This window comes from Maylandia zebra, linkage group LG4 (genome assembly GCF_041146795.1).
Source record: "Maylandia zebra isolate NMK-2024a linkage group LG4, Mzebra_GT3a, whole genome shotgun sequence".
Lineage (NCBI taxonomy): Eukaryota > Metazoa > Chordata > Actinopteri > Cichliformes > Cichlidae > Maylandia > Maylandia zebra.
Genome location: NC_135170.1, coordinates 14,532,189 through 14,555,488, shown reverse-complemented (window position 1 = coordinate 14,555,488; position 23,300 = coordinate 14,532,189). Strand labels below are relative to the sequence as shown.

General features: G+C 43.0%; 2 protein-coding genes across 2 annotated transcripts; one reads left to right on the top strand and one right to left on the bottom strand.

The window, feature by feature from the left end:
- Positions 1-1,480: 1,480 nt before the first annotated feature.
- On the top strand, positions 1,481-5,157 carry cpsf4 (cleavage and polyadenylation specific factor 4). Its single transcript, XM_004560733.4, has 8 exons — positions 1,481-1,913; positions 2,055-2,105; positions 2,590-2,742; positions 2,843-2,938; positions 3,076-3,169; positions 3,402-3,474; positions 3,635-3,793; positions 4,547-5,157. The coding sequence occupies exons 1-8, from the start codon at positions 1,811-1,813 to the stop codon at positions 4,613-4,615; spliced, it is 798 nt and encodes a 265-aa protein (XP_004560790.1). The 5' UTR covers positions 1,481-1,810; the 3' UTR covers positions 4,616-5,157.
- Positions 5,143-8,105, bottom strand: atp5mf (ATP synthase membrane subunit f). The gene is made up of 4 exons (XM_004560734.3): positions 7,996-8,105; positions 6,965-7,072; positions 5,474-5,590; positions 5,143-5,354 (listed from the first exon to the last, which is right to left on the bottom strand). The coding sequence occupies exons 1-4, from the start codon at positions 8,081-8,083 to the stop codon at positions 5,326-5,328; spliced, it is 342 nt and encodes a 113-aa protein (XP_004560791.2). The 5' UTR covers positions 8,084-8,105; the 3' UTR covers positions 5,143-5,325.
- Between the last annotated feature and the right edge of the window lie 15,195 nt (positions 8,106-23,300).

Below are 23,300 nucleotides of genomic sequence, written 5' to 3'. Positions count from 1 at the left end.
TCTCAGCTGAACTATGGACACGGACACACATACACTTACACTGATAAGCACTCACACATCCCCCCTCCCCTTCCAATGCCTTCGATGCTTGTTGCCTCCTGGGAACACGAGGCGGGTCTGGACCCGCACTGGAGAGATGGCGAGGGGCAGGATGGCTGCTGTGTTGCCTGGGATTACTCCTTTCCCCTACCCAACCCTGTTGCTCGTCACGTGCTCTATAATGTTGTACTGTGGACATTTATGTGCTTTCTGTCCTGAGGAGTTTTTTTTGTTTCCTGTTCTCATACTGTCCTCCTATAGCCCAGTATGAGTAGAGGTCTCTTTTTTTCCTCTTGTACTTTCCCATTGTAGTGTATATTTCATTGTTTTTTCTGTAATGCAACCGTTCTCTGACTTGTATCCCTATGTGATGTCTGTGTTGTGTGTGTAAAGTCGGGGGGCAGGTTGCCCTGCATTCCACTGCAGGGCAACCTGCCACTGCATGTGGCGAATAAAAGTTGAATTTGAACTCCATCAACAGACAAGCTCGGTTTGAGAAGTGTTGATTAGTGTTTGGGTTCAAATGAGCCAAAATCAGGTTTTGCTCAACATGATGTGTATATGTGTGTATATACGTATGTATGGATAGATAGAAACATATATGTATATATAAAAAAAAAAAATTACACATAACATATAATGTAATTACAAGGAGGTATTTCTGTAGTCTATTGATACTAGATAGTGGAAAAGGGGTGGGATTAAATAAGCTTATGCTTCTTCCTGCTCCTTTTTGAACATGAACGTTAATTGGAGTTGTGGTTGCTCGTTTTCCTTTTGTTTTGCTTTGTTCATTTGTCTCTTTTAATTCTATTTTGTTGTACTTTTTCAACATGTTCAAAATAAAGATTCAATCAATCAATCATTGAAGATCAAAATAACACATCCCAGTACCCTCAGCTTTCCCACTGAGAAGCTCTATAATAATCATAATAAATGCACGAAAGCAACAGCGATGGATTTTATAAAGAAAAAAAAACACTTCAGTGAAGCTGAATAAAACCTTGTCGGGCCTCTGAACCACACAGACTGATATAAAATATGTTTTGTACCAATGGTGTCAGACATAAAGGGGCACCAGAATCCAAATGTAATCAGTTTTACATCTTTTCCTTCCAGCTCCCCCCTGGCTATTCATGCTACACTACAGTAATTTCTGATTTCAATGCTCTTACATTCAGATTACAAATGATCTACTAAGATAAGATAAGATAAGATAACCTTTATTAGTCCCACACGTGGGAAATTTGTTTTGTCACTATACTATACTATAGAAATTTCTGTTTTGGCTCCACGGTTTTTTCCTGTAATTTTTCTCATTTCTTACAGTTTAAGCCCAAAGAGAAATGCTGACAGATTTTACTAAAGCAGCATTTCTTCATCATGTGGAAAAACTGAAACTTACTGTTGAGTTGTGGATTTAACGAAGCGCTCTGCGATCGTTTAGTCTTGTCTGATTTTGTCAGGTCGGAGGTCAGCCTGCGCGCCTCCCATCATCCACACAGAACAAGGAGTAGTTCGGGGACATACAAACATTTACGGGCCGGTCGTGTCCATGGCTTGTCTTTAAAACCGACATTAGACCTACAAACTACGGCATCTGTTGTATTCTCGGTATCGGAGTTTGGAGTTTGGTGCTAACTTATCAGTTAGCTTGGCTAGCCGCCTTAGCAGGCTGAGAGGGAACTTGGTAGCTAGTAGCTAGACTTCGAGCTAGCTTAACCGAAACGGACATTTATCTGATCGGAGGAGTGAATAGACTGCAGGGGACATGCAGGATTTACTGGCCAACGTGGACCACATCAAGTTTGACCTGGAGATTGCCGTGGAGCAGCAGCTGGGAGCCCAGCCGCTGCCTTTCCCCGGCATGGATAGTAAGTGCTGGGATGCTAGCTGGTACTAAGCCCGCTGCGGGTTAACCTTAAGCGGAATTAACGGTAAAAGTGACGAGGGGAGAGTTGACCGCCACTGACTACTTATGTTCATTGACCCTGTGATCGTGTGTGTCTCTGCAGAGTCCGGGTCTGCTGTGTGTGAGTTCTTCATGAGAGCTGCGTGTCAGAAAGGTAAAATCACAACATGGTCTCAACTCTGTGGTGATGTCACTGCAGCGTGAACGGCCCCAACAATGAACTCTTTAACTTCCGTAAAGTTAAAGTTTAGACACTTCACGCCACTCAAACGCACAGATCGGTGCTGGTTGACCTTTTTTTAAGCAAGCTCGACCTCTCATGTCTAAATACAGCCTTAGATATACTGTTTACGCACTGCTACAGTAGCCTGCACCTCACTGATTTCCAAGAATAGCCCATTTTCATAATGTTGTGAATTATATTACTCCTCTAATAGCTTCAAGGGAAATGACCTTTCCCCCCCATCTTTATTAATCACTTTTGTAACCATTTCAATCCCTGCCATTAGGCCAGTCTCTGCTGATCTCAAAATGTCCAAATTTAAAGTACTAAATTGTGTTTTAAGTGATCAGCATGACACTGAGAGCCATGTGTGTCTTAATGAGGAGAAGGTCACAAAGCGCACTGTGTCTCACAGGTGGGATGTGTCCGTTCCGTCACATCAGTGGAGAGAAGACAGTGGTGTGTAAGCACTGGCTCAGAGGTCTGTGTAAGAAGGGAGACCAGTGCGAGTTTCTCCACGAATACGACATGACCAAGATGCCTGAATGCTACTTCTACTCAAAGTTCGGTGAGTTGACATCATGAGTGCATTTATTTGGTTAAACTTTGCACAGATCTTGTCAGATGAATGCCGTACTGATTAATGTTTTGTTCTGCGACCCTCACAGGTGAATGCAGCAACAAGGAGTGTCCTTTCCTACACATAGATCCAGAGTCCAAGATCAAAGACTGTCCCTGGTATGACCGAGGCTTCTGCAAACACGGTAAGGTCAAATTCTGGTACTAATACCACAAACCCACTGCTTATAGACGTAGCCTGTCTGTTCTGTGGTTTAAATGGAGAAAAACATAATACGTCTTATTATTTGTCCTCATCTGTGTCTCCGTCTTCTTACCTCAGGTCCTGACTGCCGACACCGACATACCAGAAGGGTGATCTGTGTGAACTACTTGGTGGGCTTCTGTCCAGAAGGAAAGTCCTGTAAATTTATGCAGTAAGTAGTCCTTTTACATTTACTTCCTACACAACAGGTATGATTCCTGATAGGACCGCTGCTCCACATTAAGTTGGTTAAATCTGCCAAGCAATTGTGCAGGAATTTCATTACATTACACTCCAGTATAAATGGTCTTTGTTTGATTTTATAATGATGGATAGCTGGATTAAAAGTTTTTTGAGACTTCACCCTGCAGTAACGTAAATTATACGTTGATGTTCCTCCACAGCCCCCGATTTGAGCTGCCTATGGGCGCTTCTGAACAGCCTCCTCTCCCACAGCAAAACCAGAACCAGGCAAAGGTAAGAATGCACACAAACACTCGAATGATGCATCCCGATGCCGGCGTGGATCCATCTCACAGGATGAATCAGCATGACTCTCGGTGCTTCTATTTAACTGTTCGTTCCTGTTGCTGAGGTGCACAGTGAAAACAGTCTCTCTGCTTGCCTCCTGCCGCAGCCCGTGCCTACCATTGGTCGCTCGTCGCTCTCCTTAATCCAGCTCACCAACTCCATCCCAGCCCAGCGGCAGCAGAACAACACGACTACTGTGTCTCAGCAGAACAATCTAAATGCCAACAGAGGGCCTCGTCCGCTGGACCAAGTCACCTGCTACAAGGTGAGTCGGCTGTACATCTGTGTGATTAAAGCTATGCCAGTCTCTCGCTTTGGTCGTAATTGCAATCATTAATCAAACTGTGGTTGGTTATATTGCCAAAGCATGCACCGGCCATACATTTAGATCATTAAAACCAGACTTTTCTCAAGTTTAGATGCACTTGTAAGGTTTTACCTATAATACTGGTTTCCTCTGCGTGGTTGCAGTGAGCCTTGAATAAGATGGATCACTGGTGCTCTTGTGAATTTATCCAGCTTCTTAAAGGGGAACAATTTTCTGAATTTCTTGGCTCTCCACAGTGTAGTACTTTACACATTTGCCTAAAAGCAAAAGGCGGTGACACAAATCTCTTTGGGATGAAAAATGTGCACAAGAGTCTGGCTCCTCAGTTCAAACACAATCTGGAATCATCAGTTTTAAGTTTGCTTCCCACTTTTTTCTGATTGGCTGTCTCTTGCAAATTGTATGCTGAACATGTATGAATGTGGGTGGAGCAGCTGTTCCAACAGCCTGGGGTTTTGGGTTATAGGATTTACTTGGACATTCACTGATATCATTATTTAAACCTTGTACACTTTTAACAGAGCCACCAATCTCACAGCACATATGACTGTAAATAATGAAGGGAAAACACCCCTAAAACAATCTCCTTTAAAATTAGAGGATTTTTTTTTTTTCCTCGCTACTGGGAACAACTGGAACATGCAGTAAATGTCGTTAATTGCTTCATTTCCGTCTTCCTCTTGTCTGCAGTGTGGCGAGAAGGGCCACTATGCCAACAAATGCACTAAAGGCCATCTCGCCTTCCTGAGTGGTCAGTAACCTTCAGCCGAGCACCTCAGTGCTGTAGCGCACCACCCCTGATGTGAGCAGAAGAGAGAATGGGGAAGACTGCTCTACATGCTGGTGTTTCTTAAAGACTAACTGCTGCCCGACAGACACGGACAGTGGGAGGGGGGCCTGTGGACACATGAAAGTGACAAGAAAAAAGGTCATCCGGCCTGATTTGCTGGGTTTGTACAGTACAGGTGACTTTGAAGAGTCACTCCCAGGGTCCAGACTGCTGCAAACACCAATACAGGTGCTGTTGTTCCTCAGGTCATGTGACTGCAACTGCTATGTTCCAAGTCTGACCGTGGAAAAAAAAAAAAAATTGAACAAATGTGATAAACATCTTAGGAATGTAATTTAGCTTGTACTCAGTGCCCAAATCCACACTAGCTACAATGGTCTCATTCTGGACATTTCAGCCTCTGTTTAGCAGCCGTGTGTGGCAGGTACGGTAGTGCAGAGCAGCTGGAAGAGACGCTTTGTTGACAGTCTGAACATATTCTGTCTGTACAAATAAATGTTCTTGTTTCAGATTTTATTAATTTTTTTTACCCCTCACTTCTGATCTTCTCATAGCCACTTCTGAGATTTACACAGTACACTCACAACAGTAAATCCTTATCCTTATTTTTTTATTGGTCACAACAATCGCATATGAACAGAGCCGAGGATAGAAAGAGCTGACGCGTTCCTGAAGGGGCTCAGTGGTACTTCCTCCAGCGATCGTGTTCTACAAGAAAAGAAGCAGAAGTCGTTTAACATATTAGCTTTTTTTTTTAACCAGTGAGGTTAACTGTGACAGGAGTGCAAAGAAAGAAAAGAGGCTCTGTAAGCGAGTGTGTTTCTTACTGATGTGGTCGTATTCCCATAAGTAGCTGATGGCCACGTAGCCCACGAGCAGCATAGCTACACCACCGATGCCCCCCTTCTTCACATTGATGTACTTGTTGTAGTATCTGTCATGGCCTAGAAGAGAAAACAGCATGGTCAAGTGTCCTGTTTAGTATTCAATACATGCAAGAGGAGCACTCATTCTGTGACCTTAATTACTACTGAGGCCAGATTCTCAAATTAGTGTCCCAAGTATAAGTAAAGCTACTAGCACAGGGGTCAGCAACCTTTACTGTCAAGAGACATTTTTCAGCAATTTGATTCAAAAAAATAAAAGACCACAAAGCACGAGCCTCATGTAAAGAAGGATACTAAGATTAAGTGTAAAGTAGCCTAAATGAGTAGATTCTTACTCTCCAGTGGGCCATTTCTGATTATTTTGTACTTCAATTCTGGATTTTCACTTTATTTTATACTTATTACTAACAAAAGAGAAGTGGAGTTAAACTAGCATTTTTAAATCCACTTTGAGACAGAGCAGGTATAATTTTCAACCCAGGTTTCTGTGCAAATCAATCTTAAGGGGCCCCAATCAGACAATATATCAAAGTGAAATCTAAAAACTTTAAAACAGTCAATTTTCAACATAATTTTAACTAAAGTCCAGCTTTAGATTAAAAATACTTGGTGGTGAAAGTGAAGAAATCATTCCATTTTCCCCTCACACTTTTTTGTTTTTAGATCTGGAATCCATACCAACTGGGAGTTAAAACTACACAGCCATGCTGACCATTTTTACTGAGGTTCAGCAAAAATCAAGGCGATAAACATGAGCTATGATGCACATCGTAAAATATTTTTTTAAGAATCTGTGTTTAAGGACACAATTGTACTGCTGGTAAATGTAAAGAGTGTTTTAGATCAGGGGTGTCGAACTCCATGCCGGTGTCCTGCTGAGTTTAGATAACACCCTGGGTCAACACCACTGAATGAAATGATTAGTTCATTGGCAGGCCTCTTGAGAGCTTCAAGACATGTTGAGGAGGTAATTTAGCCTCACTGGCCCCCCCGAGGCCTGGAGTTGGACATCTGATCAATGCCAAAAACTGAAATATTCACACACAAAGCCACTGTTTATTTTTATATACATATCCATTTTCTGATAAAGTCACTGGAGAGGTTCAGGACCCCTGTACTAAGGAAGCGCCTAGCCAAAGGCAGAGCTGAGCCCCTCATAAATAACATTCCTTACATAACAGATGCGTTACAGGTGAAACCATAAAGATGCAATAAGCTGAAGTAGTTAATGTGGATGGGTTTAAATATGTGGGGGTCAAAGATCCAAAGCAACCGACAGTGCATAAGAGAGGTGAGGAAGAGAGTGCAAGCTGAAAAAAATGTATATAAATAATCAGTCAGTGTTTAAAAACCAAGTTCCAGTAGATAAAAAAAAGAAAAGAAAAACGTTTTTCCTGCCCACCAGAAGTAGTCGGAGCAAGATGTACTCACCCCTGCGAATGGCTGAGAGGATGCCATTGGGAGTAAAGTCTCGACCTCCAAGCCAGGCTCCCAGCTCGTTGAGTTTCACGTCCATCAGCCGCTTCTCAGCTAAGGAAACTAAAAACACGTAAAAAGAGCGTCATCACTGAAAATGCACACTGTCAACAAAGAATAAAAACATGCCACTGAATTACAAACATTAGCAATCTAAAAACACGTTTAAACCGCTTGTCTAAGAAGACAAAAAGTGGCAACATCGTGTACCGAGGATACAAAATTGTAATTTCCCTACATATTTTCTGACTTTTTTTAAAAAAAAATATCCAATAAACTATTAACCTTTCAAATAATTATCAGGCTAAGAGTTACGGAGACTAATTAAAAACCGAAGCTCTTAATTCTGCAAAATAATTAACAACTTGTTAACATGTTTTCAGTCGTCGCAGTAATTCAATTACACTCAAAACACAGCAGCCGACTCGCTAGGAGCTAGTTTGAAATTTACCAGGTGTGTGTAGCCGATTGTGATGACATAATGAATGAAAGTTTGCTGGACCGCTTTTCAAAAACACCATAAAGCACACAACAAGGCACCCAAGCACCCAAGTTCTTCTTTATGTTTTTTTTACAATTAAAGTTGGTCAAAGAGACCATCCTAGTTTGTGCTAATCGCACAGTGTTTGCGTGCTACCGAGCAAGCTAGCTAAAGAAACCGTTATATAATCGACACGTTTATCAACAGCACGATTATTAGAGCTTCATCCAAGCTGTAGGTCACTCTGAAAGGTGCAGTTAAATGTAAAAAAGCGGCCTGCAGATTTATTTTCACAGTAAATCCGCCAATGACACGCAAAGTCCTTGACGTGACTCAAAGGGTTTAGCGAGGCCTTCAGTCCGAAAAAGACCTTCAAGTGACGAATTCACGGCTTGTCTGATAGAAAACACCCCTCAGTCCCCAAAAGCCTCGTTATATGCCAAGATGATGACATATAAAACAAAAACAGGACAATATTTTTTTGGGAGAAGGCACATTACGGTACCTGCTCTGTCCGCCATCTTGACCGGTGCAGAAGGTTTGCTGCAAGGAATGATGGGAATAAAAGGAGAAAGTGCATTATGGGAGGTCATGTAGTTTTAAAGTGAATCCACTAGAGAGCGGCAAAAGCAATAAAACCAAACAACAAACATTATTATTATTATTATTATTATTATTATTATTATTATTTCCTAAATAAATTAATTTCTTCTATTTTATCGTAATCTGCTCTGAATAATACGTTCATGTTTATTAACATCTTAATTTTTTATTTATTTTGGTGTAAATTTGTATCTGTTCACCCTCCCTCACTTTTTAAAATCTAGAATGAATCATTATTCAGATATTTTTAATGTTACTCCCGGTTGTCTGTTTACGTCTCTACATGTGTTAAAAAATAGGAACAAACTTGTCAGGCACACCATAATTGAATCAACACTTTTGTTAAATGGTGTGCACAAATTTAATTAGAGTGAGATCTGCCCTTTATAACTTATTGATTGAGTAAAGACTTAAAAGATTAACTTGCACACTTGCAGAAGCCTACTTTTGTTGCCAGCTTTCCTTCCTGACTTTGGCTACAGCACCTGTGCTGCTAGTACCTTGTTAGGATTACAGTTTTGCCCCACATGTGTGAAATTGGCACTGCAGATGCAAATAGTTGTATGCGCCTCCTGGAGGTACTGATTTGTGCTCAGTGGCCTGGTCACAGCTCTGGATGGGAGTTCTTAGCTTGGCCGCTGTTGTGAGTTAATTTTTCAAGTGTGCATCACCTCAGGGAAACCTGGTCTGCTTTGTATATCAGATAAAGATTTTGTCTGCCTCAAAGAGAGGAAATGCCGCATTTGATAGAACACCTGCACACTGGAGTTGGATTTCCACCATCTGTGTAACTAATGGAAGCTGTGTTTCAAACAAATAGTAGGAGAAGCACAAGAGGCAGGACACGGAAGGACCGTAGCAACTGTCAAAGTGGCCATTTGTGTTTTGGACTAAGACAGAGCATGACCTAATGTCTCAGTTTCATGCCAGCAAAGGTGCATTGAGCCCCATGCAGGGTCCTTCCCCTGAGCTGTCTTTTCCGAGTGTATGTGGAGACTGAAGATGGGTCAGAGGCTTCCCCCATTAACTTTAGAACACAAGTGCCTTACTCATGCCTGGCGGTTCTGTTGCATAGTTTGTCCATGTGGTGATCAAAAAGATGCCTCACCTCACAGATGAAGGGCTGATATGACAGAAGAGGTCAGTCCAGTGAGTTTGGAAACCATTGGAGGGAAAAACAGCACACGTCTCAAACAGTCTCCTCGGCAATGAAGCACCTCTTATCTGTTCTGAAAGGCTCATTCAGATGGACACCACTGGAGCAGTGTTTATATCATTGATCAAGCCACTTGAAGGTCACTGGAGTCCCTGAAAGAAACCTGAAGGCTGCTGATGTGAGCTTATAACTGTTTTTCATCCTTTAGGTCAATGCAGCTCACAGAGTATTTCTCAAGGCACCTTAAACATTTTCTAAGGTTAATTGCTCAGCGTGGCCTCTGGGTCTGTGCTAGCTCTGGATGTTCTGTCATTAGCCAGTACAAGGTGATCAGCGAGTGGGAATTGTGTTTTTGTAAGATCGTTGGCTGGGATGAGTCATCAACCTTGTTAAGTTGCGAGGGAACAAAACAGCCGCACTGGTCTCTGTGAATCTTTCAGGGCATAAGGATTTTGAGAGGCCGGTTGTAGGCTACCACGTGGGATTTTGTTGTCCTGTTTGTGAAAGATCTGTGATTCACAGAAGCAGAGTTACCTTTGTAACGTACAGTTTAGGGTGAGCTCACAGCTTTCCCCCTGCAGCAGATGAAAGAGCAGGACTTCCATCAGTGCTGCACAGCGACGCTCAAGCATCCACATGGAGCAACACAAAGAGCTGAACTGAGCGGGACTTCCATTATAAAAGAGCCTCTTACTTATTTAAAAGGACTTCATAATACATTTTAAAATGTCAGGACTACAAACCCTGATTTTCCACAGCACACATGGCAAGGTGAAGTAAATAAGGCCCATTCTTCTTACACTGAAATGCTGTGCTGGGAAACCTTGGGTCACTGTGTTGCCTGCCTAAACTGGGGAAGTGGGAAAGTAACCTAAAAGGCAAAATAATCCAAGTAAAGGGTTTTATTAATAATAAAAATGTAAAAGATGCGAATTCTGCTACGACCTTGAAAAAAAGAGAGAAACAAACATAACAGAGTCCAGAAATTGGCCACCAAACAAAAGAGTAAGTTACGAAGGGTAAATCACCAGAAGACACACAGCTCATAAAGTGCAAATCAAAACGGCTCTCTGGCACCAGCGTGCTCCTCTCTCTGGCATTAAGTACTCTGGCTTTATTGCTGAGTCAAGTCAGACGTACAAAAGGGAAGCAGCTACACCTGGAGAAAGAACAGAACACACCCACCGGGTCAAATCACAGCAGGCCCTGCTGGAGTCAGAGCACAGACCATGTTGTGGCTGATCAGTAGTGCTATTGTAACCTGTGCAGAATTTGAATGGGAAATCTGCAGACTTATTTATCCAGGATAACCTGTATGGTTCTTGTGCTGGCTGCTCTCCACGTTTTCTCACATTTTCTTTCTCTCTTTTTTAAAGGATCGGTGCTCATGAATTCTGAAATACTGACCTGAAGGGTTTACTATTGATGTGTCCCGACACGCTATCAGACAGGTCCTTTTTATTTTGGTTTCAGAAAAGGAGGCGATCGATGAGCAGCACAACAACAGCTTGTAGCACTTATACATAATGTACCTGAAGATACAGTCTCATTCAGAGAGGGGTTTGTGTTAGTGGGGGAGGAGGTGCTGTGGTGCTTCAGGTCCCTGTTAAACACACCCACCAATCAATACACCCCTGTGTATCAACCCCACCCCTATGCACACACACATACCACTAACTAAATTATGTCTCTGGCCTTCATCCAAGACTCAAGACTCAGCACCAACCTCTTTCCTTTATTAGACTGATTTTCCTGCTTCTCTCTAATGACTTTTATTAGATGGACGACTCGCAGGCATGTCCAGCACCCACTATCCTTAGCATCCCACAGCATCAAATTCCTTATGATGATCCTCCATGATGGAGTGGTTAGCACCTTCACCTTACATGAAAAAGATTTCCAGTTTGAGACCTAGGGGCAGACGCAACCCCAGTCCAAGGAGTTATGAACTAATGCACGCCTCGTGCAGGCTTCAAAGTCCCCATAAAGAAGGTTGCTTCAGGAAGGGCATTAAGTATAAAATCTGCACCAAATTAAACATGAGGGACCAGCTGCTGTGGTACCTTTGGAAGTAGGGGAGCAGCAGAAAGTACCTTATACAATTTTTCATAATGAAATTTTAAAGAGCTCCCTGCATTACCTGGGCACAGAAATAACAGAGGAGCACTAAACCATGCTCGCCTCATGACCAAAACACAGTTACATTGTGAGTATTGCAATTATTTACCGAACCCACACCACTTTAACACTACACTTTTATCATACTATTGCTCTGTATCCACTGGATTGCTCAGTATGCTGACTAATGATGATGCTGAGTACGTACTGTGTTCACGGCTCACGTCTGGTGCTTGGACTTTATTATTTTCATTATGAAGACTTCATATGAATGTGGAGGTGTGTGCCAACGAGCACCTAAAATTACCAGTAACAAGAAGCACTCAGTGAATGCAAACCTCCGCCAAGCCAGCTCACTCTCTCGACAGGATTTAAAACAAAGGCATTGTGGTTTGTATCCAGGTTCTTTTTAAACATCTATTAAGTAGTTTGAAGTAAAAGTGAAAGTACAATGTACAAAGTACAACACGTCGCCTCAGTGAAGGTTAGTGATGTGCCAGCTGCACAGTACCCAAAGAGTGAGGTACTTGTGTCCCATTCCAAGGCAAAACAAAAGTGTTTTTTCTGTTTTAAGCCTGACCATTTAATTGCAAATTGTGAGGCCTACAAACAGAAACAGTCGGTCTCAAGGGCTAGGAGTGTGCCAGCTAACAATGCTAATGCAGGCATGGTTTCAAGATCCAGAGCAAAGCTCTGTTTCTTCTGCCACAAACCTGGCCACCTGATTGCTCACTGTTCAAAAGACAACTCAAAGCAAAATCGATCTGCTTTCAAAAGAGTGAACTGTGGTTCACAAACGGACAAAGTTGCCAGTCCTAGGCGACAGTTGGAGCATAATTGCTCGGTGGTGTCATTTGGTCACTGTCAGAGATCGACTAATTGTGGTCCGCCACCTGTTGACCGTCTTTTAGGTCCAGAAGACCTGCAGTGTGACACATTGTGTACGACACAAACATTCAAACCTGCACCTCTGGCTAACCAGCATACCTGTCGCCATGACCTAGCGAAGAAGCGTCTGAAAAGTGTTTCGGAAAGGCCTTCTAGCTATTCGCTGGGTTCTCCATATGTGATGGCTCAAAAAACATCTGGCTGTCACTTGGGACACTATGTTGAGGGACTTGAGCCAACCCCGTGCAGTGTTTTCAACCCATCAAAAAGGTCTTGGCAGATTTGGCAGGGTATGCCTAACCGTTATTATGGTGCGTGGTAGGTGATATGTTTAAAAGTTGGGTAGGACGTTCTGTGACAAACCACTGGTTTGTATTTATGGGAGGGGGTGTTACAGCCCTAGCTGGGCCTCCTGATACTGCCCTTGTGTGGGCGTGGTGTTTTTCTCCTCCTCCTCCTCTCTTGCTCCACCCCTCTGTCTCTCTCTTGCTCTTCTCTCTCCCCAGGACACAGCTGCTGCTCATTGGCCTCGTTTACCACCTGGGCCCAGTCAGCAATCACCTCTCTGAGGTTATATAACCTGGGGATGGGCTGGATGTGGGAGGGTGGCTTTCTCTGGTGTAGCCGCTTTGAGCGATTGGCCTGCGATTGGCCTGCGATTGGCCTGCGATTGGCCTGCGATTGGCCTGCGATTGGCCTGCGATTGGCCTGCGATTGGCCTGCGATTGGCCTGCGATGTGAGCAGTGGAAGAGGCTTCTGGTGGAGTTCCTCTGTGCTGGTCAGTGTGTGAGTCTGGTCTAGGTGTGGAAAAGGCCTGCTGTGTGTGTGACCAGCCCCACCGTGCGTGGCTCTTTGTGAGTAGCTCTTAACTGAGCAGTGGTTTTGCCTAAGTGACGGCGGCCTCCATTATTTGGTTTGGCCTGCCTGGTTATTGCTAAAAGCAGCGTTGCTGTCTTTTTCTGTTGAAGCCTTAATGTTGTTTTCTTTGTTGAAGTGGTCACCATCTTTTTGGGTTGGCCTGTCTGATTTATCATTAAAGTAGCGTTGCTGTCTCTTTTTGTTGTTACTGTGTATATGAATATTGAGTTAATTGATTATAATAAAGATATATTTTGTGTTAAATATCTCTGCCTGGCGTTCTTTTCATTTCAACCTGGATCCAACTGTTACTGTCCCCCACACTCTTCGCCTAGCTTTCATGTGGGGACGTAACATACAAAGTGGAGCCTTTTGTTATTTACCCTGTTGAACCAATTTTAATATACTTAACATAATTTTGAGTACAATCACTTTAAAACAATTGTGTGGATTTAGTACATGTGTAGCACTGATTTCTTTGTTTATTAAAATTTAAATGTGTAGAAATAAATATCAAGTGTAAAGAGTTTTTGAGATCACTTCATATTTTGTATAAAAAAGTATTCATGAACATTGTGCATGTATTTAAACAGTTATAACCTGTTACTATTCTGTACAAAAAAAAGTCTTAATAAAATAAATGATGTCAGGACAAAAAGGCAGCAGAAATTGATGCATTGTTTTAAAGATAAAATACTTTTTTTGAGATTTTGACCTTATCTGAGCTTGAAGAGGTTAGAGTAACTTACATCCCTATTTATTGTTCCCTGTATGCCTATATGTTGTCGATACAAACAACTGAAGTAAGAAAGATTTAAATAGCTCTGTGTAGAATTATCATCAATGACCTTCAGATTGGTCTGTTGATCTTGAAAGAGAAGTCGGTGTTCAAAAGTGGGATGATATTTTAAATCTTTATATGATACTTTCAATATGTTGACAATACACACCGCACATATGAGAATCATAGTTTCTCAGTCACGAGGTTTTTGCTTATTGTTAACCTGACCCCACTCCACACCTCTACAAAGTTTGATCACAATTGATTCAGAAAGTTTTGAGCTATTGTGTTTATAGACAGAATGATGACACATGCACACGCTGCCAAAAACGCTGCCACCGTCTTGGTGGAGGTAGTCAGTAACGGAAATATGCTGTCTCCTGAATCCAAACTGGGAGCTGGTTCCACAGGAGAGTGGCCTGAGAGCTGAAGGCTCCCATACGACCTGTAGAAACTTTATAGAAAGTCTAGGAATGACAAATAAGTCAGAAAGATATGATGAGGCCTGATCGTTCAGGCCTTTGAGTCAATAAAGACAAGCTAAAACAGGAGCAATATGATGGATTTTTCTAGTCCCAAGTCCCTGTGAGCTTTTGGAACTAGACAGTGGATTAATGTGACAGTTAAAGGACATTGTTTTGGTAAAGTTTCTACAATTTGGGTTATTGTAGGCTCTTTGTCTTACAATATAAATGCCGCTGTTTTGATCTATTGCTATATAAATAAAATAGAATTGAGCGTCTACTTTAATTAAATGTGTCTACTATACTACACAAAAAGTCAATTACCTGTGATGTAAGCCTGCAGAAAACGGCTCAGTCTATCCACGTTGCTCTTCTCTTCTCCGAATGAAGGTCAGATTCAGTCACACACTCTGTGGAACCAACACCTGTGTGCGTTTCACACACAGTGTGGGCCAGAACCTCTAATCCAATGTCATCCTTTGACACCGAGAAGCCGGCACCAACCTCCAGAGTGGCATTTTCCCAAATGCTGTCATCAAAACGCCTACACACACACACACACTGATTCACGCATATGTACAATGGCAGACTGGCACACTGAGCAACGGTGCAGCACAAACCCACATGTCTATTGCACTCAAATTTCATTTGGGCTCTGAGGGTTACCAGCGAAACTGTAACGTAATCTCATTTAGAGAATGAACCCAGAGGCAGAAGTGACCCCGCGGCCGAGCTTCACCTGCTTGTTTATTAGTTTTGCTTGTTTGGTGCAGCGCTGCTGCCCAGCGGCCTCAGTGCACTTCAGAGGAGTCTGCACTAGCTACACACACACACACACACACACACACACACACACACACACACACACACACACACACACACACACACACACACACACACACACACACGTATGATTTAATTCCACCTCAAGAGGCAGGTGCCCTCGAGGTCTGCCACAGAGACAGCTCTTTGAAGCTGATGGAGGGAGATAGAGGGAGAAAGAATGGGAGATGGAGGGAGGGGGGCTGGTTTGTGTGAGGGTGAAGAGTAGGCAGGCAGACAGGAGCGAGCGAGCGAGGACGAGGGGCTAGAACAGAGATATTACAAAAGGAGAAACTGGCAGCAGAAAGAAAATGATGGAGGGAGATGAAGGATAAAAAAGAGAAAAGAGGAGAGGATGGAGCCCCGTGTCTCTGCACACGGCTCTGTAATACACATGACCTTTAAACAGCCACGCTGCCACTCTCTGCCTGTTCATCCATCCCTCACCGGGCACATCCTTTTAGGTTTTTTCAGACTTTTATCCATGTTTTACTTAAAACTGCCACTTTTTTTCCTCCTCTCGGCCTTGCAAGAAATTTCCTCCCTTCCCCCATTTGTAAGTGTCACTCACTTTTTTGCTCATTTCCTCTCTTTCTTGTCTTTTCACATCGACCTGTTCTTCTCCACATTGTTACAGATGTCCTTTTCTCATCGTTCTCCTGCTTCCGGTGACCCGGATGCTTTTTTTCCCCTTCCGGACGCCCTGAAATGTAACAAAGGTGGGACGGTTAGTGAGCAATAGATTTAAAAGATTTTCTGTTACTACAGTAGTGTCATTAGAGATATGTAGATCATCAGGGGAGAAACTAAAAGGAGATCACAAGCCTGATGAAGGTCCCACAGGAAACTGGTGGGTGTGTGCGTGCGTTAGAGAGTAGGTGAGCCAGCAGGGTGGGGGGGGGGATGGATGCTACATGCACAGAAATGCTCCACAGGGAATATATTATTCATTGCAGTGATAATGGCTTCATCCCCTAAATCAAACTTTCTCATTCAAATCCAATCACAACCTTAATTGTAAGAGGTGCTAATGGCAAGCGGACTAATCAAAGGCACACCTCGATGGATGACCTCGATCACAGATGAGCATGTTATACATTTTTTTAAGAGAGCTAAAAACCGGCTTTCAGTTTACTGTCAAATTAATTGGCTGCTTTATTTACAACGTGGATCCCGAATGCTTGTCAGCATTGCTTGTTTTCATTTATTTAGGACAGCACCCAGCTGACTGCTCATTTAACCTTGAAGAATAATTCATGGTTGGAAAGCACGACGCCTCTGAATTTCATCACAATCTATGTTTAGTCGAGAAACAATTCAGTATATATTTTATTCTGCGTCCATGTTTTTCTCCACAGTTACTGTTTATTTAGGCTTGTATCTGTGGTTTGCTGTGCTTTATGTGACTGAACCCTGTAAAATTGCATTTTGTGTGTTGTGGATGTAAACACGCGGCTAGTCTCAAGGGCTGGGAATTAACAAAAGCTATAAGATCAGTTTGACTCTCTGTACCGGAACCATGTTCAACTGCATCGTTCTGCTGCAAACTTTGCAGTAATATTACAATCTCTATCATACTTAGTTTGATATCCTGAACTGATAAGAAAGAAATGCATTTTTACTTACAACTCGAATTCCAGTAAAGTTGTTGTGCTGTGTAAAATGGAAATAAAGACAGAAAGCAGTGATTTGAATCCACATTTTATTCACGATAGAACATGGAAAACATATCAAATGTTGTAAAGCGAGGCGATGAAATGAAATTGTGAATGTGATGGCAGTTTACCACTGTGTAGCATCAACAGTCAGTAAACATCTGGGAACAGTCCAGTCTCATTTGGGAGATATATACCTCCTAGTTCAGTCTTCTACAAGAAGCTACGCCACTGTAATAGATGCAGTTTAGCACTATCTTGCTGTAAAATGAAGAAGACTTCATCTGGATGTACAGGGAGTGCAGAATTATTAGGCAAGTTGTATTTTTGAGGAATAATTTTATTATTGAACAACAACCATGTTCTCAATGAACCCAAAAAACTCATTAATATCAAAGCTGAATGTTTTTGGAAGTAGTTTTTAGTTTGTTTTTAGTTTTAGTTATTTTAGGGGGATATCTGTGTGCAGGTGACTATTACTGTGCATAATTATTAGGCAACTTAACAAAAAACAAATATATACCCATTTCAATCATTTATTTTTACCAGTGAAACCAATATAACATCTCCACATTCACAAATATACATTTCTGACATTCAAAAACAAAACAAAAACAAATCAGCGACCAATATAGCCACCTTTCTTTGCAAGGACACTCAAAAGCCTGCCATCCATGGATTCTGTCAGTGTTTTGATCTGTTCACCATCAACATTGCGTGCAGCAGCAACCACAGCCTCCCAGACACTGTTCAGAGAGGTGTACTGTTTCCCCTCCTTGTAAATCTCACATTTGATGATGGACCACAGGTTCTCAATGGGGTCCAGATCAGGTGAACAAGGTGGCCATGTCATTAGTTTTTCTTCTTTTATACCCTTTCTTGCCAGCCACGCTGTGGAGTACTTGGACGCGTGTGATGGAGCATTGTCCTGCATGAAAATCATGTTTTTCTTGAAGGATGCAGACTTCTTCCTGTACCACTGCTTGAAGAAGGTGTCTTCCAGAAACTGGCAGTAGGACTGGGAGTTGAGCTTGACTCCATCCTCAACCCGAAAAGGCCCCACAAGCTCATCTTTGATGATACCAGCCCAAACCAGTACTCCACCTCCACCTTGCTGGCGTCTGAGTCGGACTGGAGCTCTCTGCCCTTTACCAATCCAGCCACGGGCCCATCCATCTGGCCCATCAAGACTCACTCTCATTTCATCAGTCCATAAAACCTTAGAAAAACCAGTCTTGAGATATTTCTTGGCCCAGTCTTGACGTTTCAGCTTGTGTGTCTTGTTCAGTGGTGGTTGTCTTTCAGCCTTTCTTACCTTGGCCATGTCTCTGAGTATTGCACACCTTGTGCTTTTGGGCACTCCAGTGATGTTGCAGCTCTGAAATATGGCCAAACTGGTGGCAAGTGGCATCTTGGCAGCTGCACACTTGACTTTTCTCAGTTCATGGGCAGTTATTTTGCGCCTTGGTTTTTCCACACGCTTCTTGCGACCCTGTTGACTATTTTGAATGAAACGCCTGATTGTTTGATCATCACGCTTCAGAAGCTTTGCAATTTTGAGACTGCTGCATCCCTCTGCAAGATATCTCACTATTTTTGACTTTTCTGAGCCTGTCAAGTCCTTCTTTTGACCCATTTTGCCAAAGGAAAGGACGTTGCCTAATAATTATGCACACCTGATATAGGGTGTTGATGTCATTAGACCACACCCCTTCTCATTACAGAGATGCACATCACCTAATATGCTTAATTGGTAGTAGGCTTTCAAGCCTATACAGCTTGGAGTAAGACAACATGCATGAAGAGGATGATGTGGACAAAATACTCATTTGCCTAATAATTCTGCACTCCCTGTATATTGCACTAAAACCTGAATATACCAGTTATGGTGCCTTTCCAGATGTGCAAACTGCCAATTCTGCAGGCACTGATGGACCCCCGTACCATCAGAGACTTTTAAACCGAGCGCTGGTAACAAGCTGGATGTTTTCTCTCCTCTTTAGTCCAGAGCAGTGGCCCCCAACCCCCGGGCCTCGGACCGGTACGGTCCGTGAGAGTTGAGGCTCAGGTGTGAAATGTATAGTTTTCAGGGTTTTTATCGGTTTTCAGCGTTATTTTGTTATCGTTTTTATCGTTTACTCGGTTTTCCTGGGTCTTTTCACGTGTGTTATGAATAAATTTTCTTTTTTTCGGTATCGGTACTAGTTTTATTTGTATTGTTGCATTTATCCGCGACACCTTAAAGGCCGGTCCATGAAAAAATTGTTGGGCATAAACCGGTCCGTGGTGCAAAAAAGGTTGGGGACCGCTGGTCCAGAGGACACAATGTCCATGTTTTCCAAAAAGAATGACAAAAAATGACCACGGAGCAGTTTTGCACTTTGCGTCGGCCCATTTAAAATGAGCTTTGACTCAAAGTAAACAGTTGTGTTTCTGGATCATGTTAACATATGGCCTGTTCTCACGTGCATTTGTAGATGGTACGGTGAAGCGCCCTGACTCCTGTACACAGAGGTTTCTCCAGATTCTCTGAATATTTTGATGCTTTTTACTGTAGATAACGAGATATTCAAGGCTTCACAATTTCACAGTTTTCATTTACATTTCTTTCCAACTTTGTGGATAAAGTTTTATGTAGATTGGTGAACCTCTACCTCTCTGAGGTGCTCTTTTATATTAAGTATTCAGTCATGTTACTGACCTGTTACCAGTTAACACAAGTAGTTGCAAAATGTTTCCTGGCTTTTGATGCCATAGTGCCAACCTTTTTTGAAACATGATGGCTCCATCAAGTTCTAAACACCTGATATGTATTCTGTGCCTCACTGTGTATGAGATTTGTAAATCATTGCATTCTGTTTTATTTAGACTTTACATGCCACTGTGGGTATTTTGGACTGGACTCACATTTATCTGTTTAATGTACGTCCACTATTCCTGTCACGAGGCAGGATGGACTCAAGCGCAGACTGAAAAGCACAATTCAGTTCCTTTTATTAACACACAACACCAGGTGCTTGTACAGGTGAGAGAGGGGAATCCAGAGGCGGGCACAGGAACAAGGGGTCTTCACACAGCTCCACTCACAGAAAACAAACGCCACACACAAGTCACTTTGCTCGCCCAGAGCTCCATGGAGCGGGAGACCTATGCACAAGAACAAGAGGTTAATCCAGTGAAACACGAAGAGAAAACTAGAAACATGCGAACGAGTGGCTTTACTAACGAGGGAACTCAATAGTCCAGAGGTGAGATGTTCTCAGCCACTGCCTTAAGTAGTGGATGCTGGTGAGGTAATGAACCACAGGTGCATTATAACTTACAGGTGTGAGGGCCAGGGCCGGGGAGCCCGCAACGAGCTCCGCTCAGGCGATGCATAGCTGGGCAGACACAGGGACCATAACAATTCCAGCTTTTAGACCTGTTTTCATCTTCACTACCTCCTGACAGAAATCCTCTGTTAGCAGGAAGTGCTCAGTCGCTAACTTTGTCTGTGTGTCGTTTGACGCTGAGCAAGTATTGATAGAGCTTTTCACTGAGATCAACTACAGACTGTGTCTGAAAACCATCTTATGAGAGCTGAAACAACAGAGTATCAGAGAACCATGGCCGCCCTGTGCCGGAGATTAAACACAGATTGGTCCAATTGTTTGGCCGTAAAATACTGCAGCGGGGGGCAAAGAAACATAAAACCACAAGCCACACATTGAAAGGCACACAATAAAACACGCATGATGTGTTAAAGCCGCGAGCAAAGTAAGGGAAGTGGTGAAGAAGCTCCTCGTTACATATCAGCCTTTAATACACACAAGAGGGAGGCAGTGCTGAACTCTGACCCTCCCAGTGTCAGCGATACAGAGCACGATGTTTGCATGTTCACACACACACACACACACACACACACACACACACACACACACACACACACACACACACACACTAAGAAGGTTAAATCAGTGTGTGTGTGTGTGTGTAATTTGAATGCTTATGCATTGTGTTTGTGTGCATTTTTGTGTTACATAAAGGAAAAAAAGAAGGAAAGCAGAGACTTGCTGGGATTTGCCTGTGTTGTCGTGTAATTCCATCCCAGCACTGATCACTGCCAAACATAACAATAGTGTGGATTTACAGCAAGTGCTTTCCAAGTGCTCAAGGCACTCTCCAGTCTTCACAGCTTCCTAGAGTGTGTGTGTGTGTGTGTGTGTGTGTATTCTGTCTGAATGTGTTTTCCTTGTATATGCCCCGCGAGACAATAAAGACACTGAGATAATGTTTGCATGTGTGAGAACAGTAAAGATTAGGAGCTCATGTTTCCATTTCTTAGGTGTGTATGTGCAATAGCGACAACCAGGCTCCTGAGACAACATTTGATTCCTACAACATACAGGAAACCGTTTTATTTTACGCTGAAGGCCTGAATCATGTTCTTCTCATTAACCATAGTGGGTTTTTCACTGTGTGAGCGTCTCTGCGTGCAGAAAATATTTGCTGAAGCTCCTCTTTTTATTACAGCCTTGTTATGGTGCGCCTGTTGTTTTGTTGTGTTTTGATAATCAAAAAAAAAAAAATCTGGCACCAACTTTTAATTTTCATTCATAGCCATTTTTAAGTCTTTTTTAATCCTGAAACATTAAATTCTAAAGTGTGGTTGAAAGTAGCAGGCACTTCTAAAACATGTCATCTCGGACACAAATATGATATTCTTGTGCTCAGGATCATATGCACAAAATACTCCTGTGGACAAAGTGACCACTGTTAAAATAACTTTGAGTGTTGTACAGTGAAGTTCTTGCTCTTACACAAAGACATCGTCTTCTCATACTGAAGGACTGAAGGACAGCCTGTGCAGCAAATGATTCCTGCTGATAAATGTCGTAGGAATCTATGTATGACATTCTGTTTACGTTCCCAGGTGAAACAAAAGCTTGGTAGTTAGGAACTGTGTGATTCAAACATTTTCACAGTCCTGTAAAGACCTCACTGCTTCCATTGGAATTAAGAGGATAAATAGCAGCAGGCGCTGATAACCAAATGCACTTGACTGATTGATCACCAGGAAGTATGAGCACCTCTATAAAAGCAGATGTTCTGGAGCAAGTGTTAAGAAAACGCCGCAATCTTCCCGGCAAATTTACCCCCCGGCCTCAGCGCCCACAAGCAAAGCAAATATTTATCTGGCATTATTCACACACATTCGACTGTTGGAGCATTTACACAGTCTGTGATCGTCCAAGGAATCAACACATGGTCTGTACAGATGTCAGGCTGGGTTGCACTGAGCCTGTTCTGTGAGGCTGTTCAGCTGAACTCACCTGCAGTGCTTTGATTTCCTTCCAGTTTCTCACACTTTCTACAGATTTGGGTGGCTAGCTTTGGCCGTGAAGCTTTAGATAATTAACATGAAAAAAAAGAGCGGTGTTGTGAAGTTAAAATTCCTAATCAGGTCACAGCTTCTGAATTTGGTATTACCAGGAGCGAGCAGTGAGTCAGTGCCGACCTCACTCTCTCTCTCTCTCTAGTCCATGATGCATGATGTCTGTTGAAAATCCTTCAATTTTCCTCTCTTTTCTCTCTTTGTCAGATCTCACTGGAGCCTCTGCAGAGTCAATACACTCCCTCTGCCTCTTTCTCCCTCCTGCACCTGTTCCTGCCTCGCTACTTTTCATTTTCCCTCCAAACTCACATCAACTGAGCGCCTCTCCTCTGTTTGCTACAGAAAAGCCTGTAGCCTCCACTTCCTGTACATGCACTTTTATTTTTGATTGAACTATCCTTTACTTTTCACTCCCTCTTCCACGCTCTCTCCTTCCTCAGACACAACAGCTATTCTCCCCTGCTCTCTCACCCTTCGATTCGTGTGTCTTCATCTCTGCTCGTGTGAACTCCCCACCTCCTCTTCCCGCTTCAGCTCTCTCTTTTCCCCCTCCTCGCTCCATCTGTCTCCATCTCCCGATGCCTCTGCCTCTTTTTTTTTTGCTTCCACACCTGCTCTCTCCTTTCATCTCTCTCCTTCACCTGCCTGCCTCGCATGTCGCCGTCACCTCCTTTTCTTCATATTTCTCGTACTCTTTCCCGTGTGATAGGATGAAGGCCTTCATCTGTCTTTGATTGTGGGTTTTTTGGGGTCTTTTTGCCTGTTTTGCTCTCATCTTCTTGTCATCGTTTTCTCTCATTCGCTGATCCTCCTGCTTTTGTCTCCCTCCGTTCCGCCTGCTGCCTTTCTCCATCTCGTTCTTCGGAGGTGAGCGGAGGTGGTGATAGGCAGGAGTACTATCAGCATGCAGAGTCATGGCGCTGTGGCTCTGCCGTCATTGATTGAACCAGGAGCTAAATATAGACACAGCAGAGGCTCAGCATCTTTACCAGGCTGGAAGGAGGGATGGATGAGCGGATGGAGGGACACACACACACACACACACACACACACACACACACACACACACACACACACACATTGCTCTAAG

Bases quoted from the DNA above. Each gene is read 5' to 3' on its own strand.
- atp5mf (XM_004560734.3), bottom strand. From the start codon at position 8,083: ATGACCTCCCATAATGCACTTTCTCCTTTTATTCCCATCATTCCTTGC. The intron at 7,073-7,995 runs GTACCGTAATGT...ACGTGTTTTTAG, and splicing joins CAAGATGGCGGACAGAGCAG to TTTCCTTAGCTGAGAAGCGG. The intron at 5,355-5,473 runs GTAAGAAACACA...CTTTTCTTGTAG, and splicing joins ATGGGAATACGACCACATCA to AACACGATCGCTGGAGGAAG.
- cpsf4 (XM_004560733.4), top strand. From the start codon at position 1,811: ATGCAGGATTTACTGGCCAACGTGGACCACATCAAGTTTGACCTGGAG. The intron at 2,106-2,589 runs GTAAAATCACAA...TGTGTCTCACAG, and splicing joins GAGAGCTGCGTGTCAGAAAG to GTGGGATGTGTCCGTTCCGT. The intron at 3,170-3,401 runs GTAAGTAGTCCT...GTTCCTCCACAG, and splicing joins AAGTCCTGTAAATTTATGCA to CCCCCGATTTGAGCTGCCTA.